General features: G+C 40.4%; 1 protein-coding gene across 3 annotated transcripts in view; it reads right to left on the reverse strand.

The window, feature by feature from the left end:
* The window catches only part of hibadha (3-hydroxyisobutyrate dehydrogenase a), a 75,364-nt gene that overhangs the window by 47,236 nt on the left and 14,369 nt on the right, over positions 1–13,759 (reverse strand). The window contains exons 7-10 of one of the 3 annotated variants that reach the window (XM_077506669.1): positions 9,795–9,951; positions 9,167–9,321; positions 2,519–2,604; positions 2,184–2,415 (exon numbers count right to left, since the gene is read on the reverse strand). In XM_077506669.1, coding sequence (XP_077362795.1) covers positions 2,574–2,604; positions 9,167–9,321; positions 9,795–9,951 — 343 coding nt within the window. In that variant the 3' untranslated portion in view covers positions 2,184–2,415; positions 2,519–2,573. Of the gene's footprint in view, positions 1–2,183; positions 2,416–2,518; positions 2,605–7,890; positions 9,322–9,794; positions 9,952–13,759 lie in introns of those variants that run through there. The other 2 variants (XM_077506668.1, XM_077506671.1) reach the window with 2 other exon arrangements.

Below are 13,759 nucleotides of genomic sequence, written 5' to 3' on the forward strand. Positions count from 1 at the left end.
TTTGAGATTGAAATTCAGACACAGTGGACACTTAAGTACCTAAGGAACAGCCAATCACGGCTCACTTGCTTTCTGGGTTTGGTCATGTGACTTCCTCAAGCCGAGCCTTAGGCACTGTGATGTCATTTTCAGTCGACAAGTGGCAAAATGACCGCCCCCTGAGATGCATTAAAAAAATGGGCAAATTTTGGTGCTTAATTTATATTATATAAAACAATCAGTATGTTTGGAACCTATTGTTAAGAAAACGACTTGAATTCTCCTTCAAAGAAACAGTCCCATTGCTAACGTAGCTTAGCTTGTAAATGACATGGACTAGCTAGCGCTAACGTTTCTGAAGACCTTGGCCAGATTAGACTGAATATGACAGCACATAGAGACACAAAACTGATTGGCAATGTAGCCAAAAGAAACAAATGCAGAAATTGATGTTGGATACTACTGTACATATCTTCAGAAAAGTCAATTGTGTTTTGGAGTGTAGCATGCTAAATTAGGGAGGTAAGGTTACACCATGGGAAAGGGAGCAGGGGAGATAGTGGTACCAGATAGCGAGGGCATCAGAAGAGGAGCTAAGAGCCTGTGCTTAGTGGCCTAATGGATGATTTGAAAGCGCACTCACACTCTTTGGCTAGCAGCAGACCTCCCTAAAACCATAAAACCCAGCTGATTGACAAGGTAGAGGTGGGGTCAAGTGTGTGCGTCCTACGACGTCGGGACACGATTCTGTTTACACAGTCATGCCGTGGTGAAGACTTGCCTTCCTTTTTGGGGACAAACAATCATAAAAGATTATTCTTGACAACTCTTGGCTGTGACATAGACGTTCGATACCACTTTTCAAGTCAATGATACCAAGTAGCCTACTGATACCACCAGTACTTTTGATCCATAACATAAAAAACTCCACAAATATTAAGCTGCAAAGCAAATTTTGTGTTGGTAGTAACTGGTGTAATAATTTATTTTATTAATGAAAGTAACACGTTATACGTTATTCAGTTAAGTCTTCCACAAACATTGACATCAGCAAGGATGAGATGAAAATATTTTCAGAATTCTAATTCACGTAATAATTGTAAATATAAACTTAAAATATTCTGAATTGTCTTAAAGTGCAACGTCAGGTGTTTCATAAATTTAAAGGGATACTTCACTTATTTAGCCCATTATAGCAATAAACTGTTAATATTTTATCTATAATTAATTTGATACTTTATTTATTTTTACACGTACAATTAGTACCTTTAAAAACACATTTTGCAACTTGCTGTCGACTGAAAATGACATCACAAGGGCTCAGGTAACCAATCACAGCTCACCTGTTTTCTCGGTTTGGTCATGTGACATTCACAAGCTGAGCTGTGATTGGTTACCTGAGCCCTTGTGATGTCATTTTTGGTCGACCACAAGTTGCAAAATGTGTTTTTAAAAACGTACTATTTGTACGTGAAAAATAATGAAAATATCAAATTTATTATAGGCAAAATATTAATGTTTGACTGGCAAAAATGGCTAAATAAGTATCCCTTTAAATACTATTACGTTCAAGAAAACAGTAAGATACAGAAAAAAATGGCCATTAAAATTAAATTTTCTTAAGAATTTATGGGAAAAATAGATATTTAAATAATCAATTCATGATTTTTATGAATCAATATTGGGCTCAAATTCGATTTTTTAAAACAAGCACTAATTTGCATATTTAGAAAAGCCGCACAGTATATTTATTACTAGCAGATGTTGCTTTTAGTATATGTCACGGGCCGCTTCAAAATGGATGGAGGGCCACAAATGGCCCCCAAGCCACAGTTTGCATCTACATTTATAATATTTTGCACTTCATCTTCTAGGAATCCAGTTTTCATCTAAGTTATGAGAAAGATAGCACATGATTTACTTGTGCATTAATGAACTTAATACAAAGATGTGCGCTTCATGTCGTTTCGCAAACAGGAAGTAGATGATCGCCACTTTAGGGCCATCAAAATTGAGCGTAATAATTTGACATTTCATTTATGCTGCAGTAAAACGCGAGTTTAATAAGACAGACAAGCTGGCGCTGATCTGTGGCGACTTCAAGTTGTGACTAACGGGCCAGGACGCCAGATTCCGGTGAGTCCCGAGCACTCAGTGGAGTGTTGTTTTAAAAAAACAACTTGAATCATAAATCGTCAACATGTCAATACAGGAATAATACATTGATGGAAATAATGATGGGAAAACAAGACTCACGTTCCAGAGATGAAGCGCAAAGGAAGGAGGATGGGGTTTTTACGGTGATGCTTTGTTTGTGACGGCTGTCTGCTGGATGAAAACAGGGCCTCTTTAACTTCTTCTGGGTTAATGGAACTTTTATGAGTTTGTCCTGCAATCATGTAACCCCTGGCGTCTCCGTCTCCTTCTCTTCTCTTTCTATCGGAAGGCACATCAGAGGTGAGCCGCTGTAGCGGATCTGTAAACACCGCTCTCCGCCTTTATGAGGACGGGACCGCGTCTAAGATGGCGGCTGACTCACTGGCCTGGATGGGTTGACGTTGAGTAAAGACTTGTTTAGGCAGCGGTTAGTAGAGTCACATGCACAAAAACTGCAGAAAAGTTCTCCTAAAAGGGACGAAATTGCTTTCACTTTGTGCAGCGTGGAAATGGATGCTCAAATTAAAGAAGCGGCTCATTTGTTTTATGAGCCGCACACATACCGAGAAGCCATCACATTGTTTTTCCTCGAACACCCCGCTGGTCCACCAGCATAAAAGGGGCGAGAGCGGGGATTGATGGAGAAACGGAGGAAAACCTCCCGTCATAAAGCAACGTCCGAGTGTCAGATTCAACTTTTAACGCGGAGCCATGACTCACGCGCCGGCTTGTCACTGGGAGTTTTATTCACTTCCATCATCGGAGTGTCGATTTGCAATCATGGGGCTATCTGAGAGGCGTGATTGACGGGGTGGAGCTGAAATACTCAAGTCAGCTGCCATCAGAACAGAACTAGGGCTGCACGATATTGAAAAAACATGCGATGTGCCATATAGTTGCTGCATATAGAGATATCGATATTTTTGCGATATTTAACATGTACCTAAAGAAATGACATTTTTATCATCGAATGAAAGAATTACATTTTTTTTCATGCGGCAAAATAATCAAATTCAATGTATTCTTAATTAATTGTAATTACCTCTCGATAATGTTCAACTATTGGATGGCAGTGCACATTTTCGTTAAGTACACTGTGTTCCAACTATGTTCTGCATTTGCATTATTAGGTTTGGAACACCCATGGAACTAGGGGCGTGGAAACCAAATAAAAAGAGAGGGTGAGGAGGGGATTTTTTTCAGAGTGCCCTAGTGAATTGTATCAGTCAGTTCCTCTCCTCTCTCCTTGAGAGCTTTGAACTAAGTGTCTTCTCTCCTTTTTTTTGTGTTTTTTTTAATCAAGATTCATAAATGTCAAACAGGTAAACCTGACAGTCTGACTGGTCAAATTCAGATAAAAGCATGAAATTCCATATCAAACTTATCGAATGTCTTTGCGATATGAATATTGCATAAGCCAATATCATATCGATATTTTTGTGATATATTGTGCAGCCCTAATCAGAACACCAAATTGCAATATTACCACTTGTGTATCTCGCGCATGCTCTCATAAGAATGAAGTAGAAGTTAGCATTAGCATCAAATATAATGCACTGCAATCGAAAAGTGACACTTTGGGGTTGCTGGAAATAAATGAAGCTGCAGTGAGAAGAAAAATCTGCATATGATATAATACATTCTAGAGGGAACACAAAGTTTGGTTGACTGTCTTGACCTCTATTAGCAACTTGCTGAAACAGCATACTTTTGAACATTCTTTTTGAAATTCATTAAGGACATATTTTCAAAAAAAGATGATTGGGATCCATAAGAATGTGTGCAGGGTAAAAACTGAGTGGGTTTGGAAGTAAAATGAAATATTTCACCAACTGGAGGATCCATAGCTTCGCCTTTTAGTGTGCTAGCTTAGTGCTAACGCTAAATAGCATCTATGTTGCAGTGCTATACTACCATATAAACAACCAAACAACAATCAGATTCATATTTTATCTTGTGCGTTGGATCTCTACCGGATTTGTGTTGGATCTGATTACGTCATATCCTCGCCGTCTTCTTGGATAGCAGCGAAAAGGCAACGCTAGCAAGAACGCAGGACATCTTTTAATATTGAATGAACGGAACAGCACACTTTTCTGGCCACAGTCGAAACTCATTTCACGGTTTCAGGCAAAGTAGCCATAGAACGTCACGCGGGGACGGAGAAGCATAAAAGCAAGAAGCGAGCAGCAGACATTTTTTTTGTGGCACGTTGCACTTTTACAGAAGCATGGCACTGTAAACTAAATAAATTGTCAAAAAGAAGTTTGGCTTTTATTGATATTTTTTTTTTTTACCATTTAGTGACAAACATGATCTATCTGGAAGTGGCCACCCTAGCTGGTGGCCAAGGCTAACTACTTTTCTGCTAGTGTAGCGCCTTTGGGTTGCATCGACGTCCATTACAGAACATCCAAACATATTTAAATACGTTCAAACGCATTTGCCAGTAAAAAATGTTTACACCACACTGGCAGTTCCACACTTCCGTAATTGTTGACGTACGCACTGCTGATATGCGAAGACGCTGCCTGTCGTTCCTTCGCCCAAGCGAAAAGTCCCCAAGTCGCGTGGTCTTTTATTAGAACGGCATAATAACGTTCCATCACGGGAGCCAGCCAGCCGGATCTCGCCCTCCCGATGTCCGCTTGGCTGCAACGGTTTCAAGAGCTAATTTGTCACAGTCAGCGCTGTCCCTCCCGGTTTTCTCGCTCTCCCTGCAGTGAGCGTTCAAGTCTCAGAGGATGGTTTTAGCATTCCATCTTCGTACGGCGTCGGGATATAGACGACATCTATCCGCCCACACTCACCACTCTGCAAGCCAACGGAATGACTTTAATGAGCATTTAATTTTGCCCCCTCGCCATATATTCCTCGTGCAACACGATAGCGTGGTGTGTGCTAGTGTGTCGCCGCAACGCTGCTCTAAACGAACCAATTATAGGTGTTTATGTAGCTTGAATGCTTGTAAGCGTCAGGAGAGAAAGATTGCGCCGCTCACCACCTAATCAATGAGGCCTTGAATGCTACACCAGCCCGCCCTCCCATTCCTCTCCCTCTCTCTTTTTTTAGCATCTTGCTCTCCCCCTTGTTCCATCTCTGTTCAATTAGCGCCAGACAAGCATAGCATATCAGGCCAATTGGCCATGAAGAGAACTTTAAACAGTGCGAGATGAGGCTGCTGCAGACATGCTCCACTCTGGACAATTAAAAAAAAAAAAAAAAAAAAAAATCCTCAAGCTTGGTATAATGTGCTGGTATGTGTTTGACTGGATGTTGCAGCATTGAACAGTATGCTATTAAAGTTCATGTCGCTACCCACTGCGAGTTCACATTCGAAGCACAAAATAAAAACATACCCAGAATCTTGCCCAGCATTGGTTCAGTCTCTTTTGGACCTAGCGCTGGGTAAGCTTTGTCGCCCAATTTGCGTTACCTTGTCATACAAAATGACCCCTTTTGAGTTGTTTTGTGCAAAATAACCCATACAGTTGGGTCAAATTGTGGATCGATTCCTTTTTGACCCAAAAATATCCCAATTTAGGTAAAAAATGGAAGGACTTGCTACTTGGGTCAATGTGACCCAACTTTCTGGTTTGTTTTGTTGAGAACAATTCAAATTTTTGTGTAGGTCGTACAAAATGACCCCTTTTGAGTTGTTTTGTGCAAAATAACCCATACAGTTGGGTCAAATTGACCCAAATAGTGGATCAATCCCTTTTTAACCCAAATTGCGTTATTTTTGAACCACCTGTTTGAGAGTAGCAACTATATAAAGCACACCCTAAAACTGTTGGGTCAAAAGTTGGACCAACTCACAAAATTAGGTCAATTTGACCGAGCTTTGGGCTGTTTTGTACCCAAAAACTTGAAAGTTGGGTCAAATTGACCTGTTAGTGAGTCGGTCCAGTTTTTGACCCAAACTGGGCTATTTTTGACCTAACACTGTGAAGAGTGCAATATAGTGTTTTTTTTTGGTATTACTTTTGACTGAAAGTGTGCTCTCACATCCCTAATAACAATAACAGGTTCGAAAACAGCACCTGTAGCCTATGCACGCACCACCCGGATGCAGGCAGAGATGAATGTGGTTTAACGGGATGCTGCACCACCCACTGGGTATTTAGGGCCCACCTCGGTGGGTTAGGTGAGCTCTGTGGGGCCCGGGTCCTGTTAGCTAACAGCGTGATTACTCACGTAGGACTCTGCGGGTAGCAGGCGGCGACGTAGTCTGACGGGGAAGATGATCACTCTTCCAATGAGAGTAATTAATATAATGAAGAGCTACTGAGCATGTGCACCGGCGTGTGATGAATAGAGTGCATGTGCAGTCGTTACTCACAGGTGACATTGTGTACGTGTTCATGTTGCAAGTGTAGAGTGGGGCGGAAAGGGCAGAAAACACGCTGCCACGCATAGAACACAACTTATTACAACTCCAGATACGTAGTGAGGATAAAACGAAGCAGACCTGATGTTTTTTCATATTGTTGAACCTTTTGCCCATGCAGTGTTCCGACGTTTCAACAACGACGGCGCAAATATATTCAAATACAGACGTGATGCTATAATTAGCTGTCATGGTGACATGTTATGTGCTGGCCTGCTGCCTGCCCGCAGTGAAATTATCTTCACTAATGAACCTAAGCGGAGTCAATGTCTCGGGAAGATGGGGCGGGGGCGTTGTCGACCAAATAAGGCTTGTTTGGGTGCTGATGTGTAGATTCTGCCGGGGTCCGGGGGCTAAATTATTATTGGCGGCATTGTAGCAAAGATATCAAGTCCACAATTCTTTACAGTGAGTGGATTGTTAAGCGCTGCTGGGCAAGCTATTATAACTGCAAGTTTGCAGAAGCTAATTTAGCTACATGTCACTTAAGTGGTTTAGAAAATGGATGGATGGATGTTCGATACCACGTTTTTCAGACCGATACCAGTTCGAATATTCCCCCAATCAACAGTAAGCAAATGTCGCTGACACATCAGACTGGATTTTCGCCCAATTGTGGACACAATACAGTGCGGTGTGTCTGTCGGGTGAGGCTCTCGGTTGCGTCCCCTCCCGACGTCAGCGCTCGAGTCAGTCTCGCCGCGACGCCTTTACGGCCCGCTTTCATGTGTCCTTTAATGAGGAAACCGCCGGCTCAGCAGTCCGCTATAAAACAGGCAAATTTTAAGCGGGCCGAATATGAATCAGCTGCCTAATTCGACAGGCTAGACAAGAGGCGAATCTCTCGACCAGAAGCCATTGTCTTATTTGCGGGGTAGACCATTTAAAGCGTTAATGAAGTCTAATTCAAGAGTTATTTCTCCTCCTTAAGCGAGGGGGATTTTCACCACTCGGCCGTGATTGTGAACAGTAATGTAGTGAGTCACAAAACAATGACGCAACCAGCAACTATAGCCACAGTCTACTTCTGAGTCACAAAAAAGCAGTTACACAACCTAAAAAACGAAAGTTCAGTAAAACAAAACCACATTTGTTTCGCCCCCCTCATTTCATTGTATTGATAGAAACAAGGTTATTGGTGGAAAGTCTTTTTTTTTTTTTTTTTTTTTTTTTTTTTTTTTGAATAGCACATTTAACGAGATTGGAAAATGTATAACATATAGTTTTTCATATTAATAACATTGTGGAAGGTCAAGGTAAAAAGGCTATGCTGTATATTAATTACTTAGAAGAACAAAATATCTGCAGTTTACCACATTATTACTAAAGAATATGCATTTCTATAGGCACGAACAGCACACAAGTACACAGATCACATTTTAATGAACATTTTTAAGTCCAAGTATGAGGTTCCACAGGGTTGACAAAAAGTCATAGATGTCTAGAAATATGTTTCTAAACATCACAACAAAATGAAATATACATTATATACATTTGCTTAAAGAAGACATGAACTAACCATTTCTTGCTTGTGACTTTAAAATTAAAAATGGAAAAAAAAAAAGTAAACAAGTGGAGGTTGACGATATTTTGCACTCTAAAAACAGCTGGTTGAAAAATAAACCAAATTGGGTCAAAGAGGAAATGAACCAACATTTTTGGATTATTTATTTAAAACAAAAAAAAAGTTGGTTCAAATGAAGAATCCACTAAACAACCCAATTTTATTTTTTTTATTATTATTATTTTTTTGAACAAAACACCTCAATTTTTTGAAGACTGACCCAACTTTTTGGGTTGTACAGAACAAAAGAACCCAAATTGCATCATAAAGGGACTGATTCAAACTTTTTGATTTATTTACTTAACCTAAAAAGTTGGCTCAAATGAATAACCCGCAAAACAACCAATTTTTTTTTTTTGGGGGGGGGGGGGGGGGGAAATCGACCCAATATTTTGGGTTATTTATTTACTTTGTAAACCCAAAACCCACCTAAATAACCCTTCATTTATTTATTTATTTATTTTTTAAGACTGTCATGCAACCCAAAAAGTTGGGTCAAAAGAATAACCCAAAACCTAATTTTTGGGGTTGTTTTGTGTGTTATTCATTTGACCCAACTTTTTGTTTTCAATGATTAACCCGAGCATTTGCGATGGTCCCTTTTGACCCAAATCAGGTTCTTTTTTTGACCCAAATCAGGTTCTTTTTTTGACCCATCTCTTTTTAAGAGTGTGCAGTGAACAGTGCGCAAGCTAGACAGTGTTTGACAAGGAATGATACTTGAGTGGCATAGAGGTAAGTGCAAGTAGCTTGTGTAACATCAACCAGCCCTGAGCTTTGTACGAGGTGCCCAAAGTGCAAAACTAAATATCTCAAATCTCACAATATTTCACGAGGATCAGAAAGTAGTCGATAACGGTTATTTTCATCCTGAGGAAAAACACGCTAACACGTAAACTTGAACTGCGTCCGTCGGTACCTTTGGTATTCCAAAACTGATTTGAGGCCATTTCCTGGCACTCAATATCATTAAAGTAAAAATCGGATGATGACGATTGAGGGTATATGTTGTGTACTAACCGGATTGTCGCATCTCCTGAGTGAGGTTGTGCTTTATGTGTGTGTCTCCCACTCACTGTCCTTCCTCCTCACGCAGGAACTGGAAGACGGATGAGAAGTCCTTGTTGGCGTAGCCGCGGGCGGCCATGACTCGGTAGATCTGGTGAGCAAGCGAACCAAGAGGGATCGGCGTCTTGGTGTTAGTGGCCGTGTTTTGGGCCAGGCCAAGATCCTGGATAGAGTGACATGAAGAAGAGAGAGTAGAAGGCGTGACCGTTTTTCTTTTTGCAGTGAATGGTGAAGCACATCGATTTTATCTTACACATTGTGGATATGGCAGATTGACAATTGGACCACAAAAGCCCGTTGCAAGGAGCATATGGACCATCAAATAGAGGAAGCCAGCAGACGTGTTAAAGCCCTAAATGTGTCAGCTGGTGACTGTGATTGAGGTAGCCGGGCTCATACATGTGGACACACAATAATGGTGTACTACCACTATATAGAAAGAGTAAAATGGCCGTAAACTGAAATGTAACAGTAAACTGGACATGAAGCAGAACGGGGAGTAAGTAGGACCAAGGGCGTAACAAGCATTTAATTCCCTACAAAATGGACGATGAAGTGAATGCAGTGGAACCTCAAATGAAGATTTAAAACAATACTGTTTCCTGGAGTTGAATAAAAAGCTCTCCTTTCTTTTACCTTGGCCATTAGTGTGGTTCCAAAGCCTCCTTGATAGTTGTTGGCAGAAGGGACTCCCTCCATGACGCCGGGGACAGGATTGTACGTGTCACTGGACCAGCAGCGACCTGACGACATGTTGAGGATCTTGGCCAGAAGTTTGGGGTCCAAACCCAGTCTAGACGGACGAGACAAAATGAAATAACTGACACTGTAATTCACATTGGGATTTAAGATAATATAGTTTCGATTGTACACAGGCAGATGTAAATAACTCATTGGTGAAATTAGTGATCAGGTTTATTCTACGTTTAATTTGGTTAGTCAAATTATTTTAATAATCGATTCATCTGTTGATTATTTTATCAATTAATTAGATATAAAAAAAATGTTAGTTTCTATCCCTTTATAAAAAAAGAAAAGAAAAAAAAAGAGGAAATAATTTCAAATTGACAGTCAGGAAATACACAAATGAAAATTAAATATGATTCAGGTACTGGTTTGATTGGTAACTTGTCAGAAAATGCACAAAAATGTTGGCCACTGTTTTCCCAAAGTAAAAACAGACAGTTGTAAATGTCTTATTTTCGGAAAAAAAAGAAAGAAAGAAAAAAAAACCAATTCAGCCTCCTCCCATGGAATACTACAGAAATAAGAAATTCCAACGATTTGGACCATTTTAAATCCAACAAGGTCTCTAAATGATTAATGATTAATTAATTAGCTGTCGATTGATCAGATTGATTTTTGTACCTCCAATTAATTTTATAGAAAGTTTTTGAATAAAATTACTTTTAGCAGTTGTCTGGTTTTGTTTTCCACCAAAGTTAATAATTATTCCAAATTAGCTTTTTCAAGGGGAAGTCAATAAAAAAACCCAAAAAACATTCTTGCCAATAATATGTTCCATGTGGCCCCAATAATCTAAATATTTTGATTAGTATTGCATTAGTGAAATATGAGTAAAGCAGCAAAATCCAGCAGAAGGTGGCCATTTTGCCACTTGCTGTCAAGCTGTCAAATGGAAATGACATCACAGTTGCTCAGGTAACAACCAATCACAGCTCAGCTTCAGAAAACAGGTGAGCTATGATTGGTTGTTGCCTGAGCTCTGAGCAAGTGTGATGTCATCTTCAGTCGACAGCAAGTGACAAAATGGCCGCCCCCTGACATGGATAAAAAAGGCTGGATTTTGCTTCATTTCTCATATTCCATAAATGTAATATTAATCAGAATATCATGTTTAAACTAGTGAGGTCACATTTAACATAGTATTGTCAAGAAATGTTTAAGGTTGATGCCCTGCGATTGGCTGGCAACCAGTTCAGGGTGTACCCCGCCTACTGCCTAAAGCCTGCTGGGATAGGCTCCAGCACCACCCGCGACCCTTGTGAGGAACAAGCGGTCAAGAAAATGGATGGATGGATGTTTAAGGTTGACTTCCCCTTTAATCAAATGATTGTTGCACCTCCAGTTAATTTTTTTGGACAGTTTTAGAAGAAAATTATTTTTGGGAGTTTCTTTAGTTGCCATGAATTAGCCATTTAATTGCTTAACTTTTATTAACTAGCAATACATGAAAAAAGTGATGATTTTTTTTTTTAACTAAAATCACCAAAAAGCTTCATTTATGTTACCTTCGCCGAGATGCGAGGATAAAAAGCAAATTTGATGACATTTTGCGAACTGTTGGCTGTTCCATTCCTCAAGAAAAACCCCTTGAGGTGCAAGTAAAAGCTGGAGAAAAATGGATGCGGGGCAGCGTCTGACCCCCATTGAACCTTGTGCCTGGCCGCGACCATACCTCAGCCTTAATGGCTGAAGGCTTTGTAACGCTGCCTAATGCAGTATTGATGTTTAGCGGCACGTCTATCCTTCATCATCCCTTTTTCATGAAAAAAAAAGTGGAAGAGGAGGAGGTGAAGTGGTTTAAGCAGCACAGGGGAGCCATAAAGCTCACTGTCAGCTCTTCTTTTTTTTTTTAATCTCCGGCTGCAGTGGCAGGTTACGATTATGCATGCGAGTGGGCCCGTTTTGCAGGAGAGAGGAGCATGACAGCGGAGCGGGTGTAACTCTGGTGTCTAATCTGCTTTTGTAGCGAATGAATGCTCGCCACATCAAGCTCAGCGTTACTTAAAGGTCTGTAAGTCGGCTCTCAATTTGACTGTTAAACCATCATAGCTGCTCACAATTGGCTCTCATTCTGCCATTACTATGACAGCACAAGCTTTTTATTAGCCGTCGGCGAGCTAATTAAAGATGGCTTGCGTTTACATGCGCTTTTGTGTCCCGTGTCGGTTTTGGAAATGCGGCATCAGAGGATCGTTCGTCTCTTGATGGCTTTTTCAGCAACGCTTTTTTTTTTTTTTTTTTTAAACTCCTCCTCATCTCCTGTGCTTGACACGTCCCCCGTCTGAGGATTCAAGGGGACATATGTTTGACATCACCCCCCCAACTCCTCCCCCAAACACATCCACGGCGGCGTTCTGGGTCAGCAGCTGAAAAGGTTACGGTGCGGGCGCACAATAAAGCGCGTCCGAGCGAGCTATTGTCTTCTGTTAGCGATAAATCAATGAATTTCCCGTCACACACACGCGCGCGCAGATTACCGCTCAAACGTCGCCGAGGTGTTCTTCGCCCGCGGTAACGCGCGACACGTCACGCTTTAACAAGATTGTCATGGACGCGCATAGTCACGGGCGGCGACACAAACGTATTGCGGTGCGATGGAAGGAAGAAGCGCGTGTTTATGCGCTGGCAGGTGGAGTTCATTTGCAGTAGCGATAATGTCTGTTCCGCTGCAATTAGCTCCCCATCCTCATGCGACGCCACAAGAGAGCCCGACTGCTGTTTGTTATTACACTAAAGAGGTAATGAGCGCGCACGCAAGCTTTAATGGTTTCATTTATAGAGGCAACAAGCACATTTATAAGCGCTAATCAATTCACTCAGGCAGCAAGGAGAGGAAGATTTAATTCCTCTTTGCTAAAAATGACAGGCTGTTGTCGTGACCTTTTTAAATCACCTACAAATCTTCTTCTTTCATGTTCATGTACTATACATCATGGATGAGCAACCTAAAGGGATATTTGAGTCATTTATCAATTGTCCGCAATAAAAAGTTAATATTTTGTCTATAATTAATTTGATAACATCATTATTTTTCACGTGCAATTAATACCTTGAACAACATATTTTGTCACTTGCTGTGTACTGAAAATGACATCACAGGTTCTCACAGGTAATGACCAATCGCGGCTCACCTGTTTTCTGGGTTTGGTCATGTGACGTTCGCAAACGGAGCCGTGATTTGTCCTTACCTGATCCCTGAGCACACGTGAAAAATAATTAAGTTATCAAATTAATTTGAGACAAAATATTAATGTTTTAAGGCTGAAAATTGCTGAATTAGTTTATTCTTTAAATGGTGGAAGGGGCCACAATTTTTCATTAGTGCTATGGAGGGGCACATATTGGACGACACACTTCCACTAAGACATACACAAAGACAAAAAAAATAAATTAAAATATAGACAAATATGTGCATCATGCATATGTGCAAAATTTGTACCAATATTTACCATTCAAGGATAGCACAAACTGCTTAATAGCAAAGCAACTCATGTTGTACCTTTTCCCTCCCACATAAATACATAAATAAATACATAAATAAATAAAATAAAAATAATGCATCGGATTATTCAGGTACTATGTTTGTCCTGCATATTATTCCAAATCCGCAAAAAAATATTAGGCCTAATGAATGAATGTTGTACCAAAGGGCGGTATAAGACCAGGTGTCAGCGGAACTACACCATGCCTGCCATCTAGCGGTGAATGGTGACATTACACCTTAAAACTACAGTTGATGCATATTTGCAGTACGACAGTATTTTTTATTTTTTTTTCCACCAACCCCGATATTTTTTAATTTGCTTCCAGGACTTTTTTTCCACATTTACCTCCAGGTTTTCATGATAAATATA

Source organism: Festucalex cinctus, chromosome 19, assembly GCF_051991245.1.
Source record: "Festucalex cinctus isolate MCC-2025b chromosome 19, RoL_Fcin_1.0, whole genome shotgun sequence".
In the NCBI taxonomy this organism is placed as follows: Eukaryota; Metazoa; Chordata; class Actinopteri; order Syngnathiformes; family Syngnathidae; genus Festucalex; species Festucalex cinctus.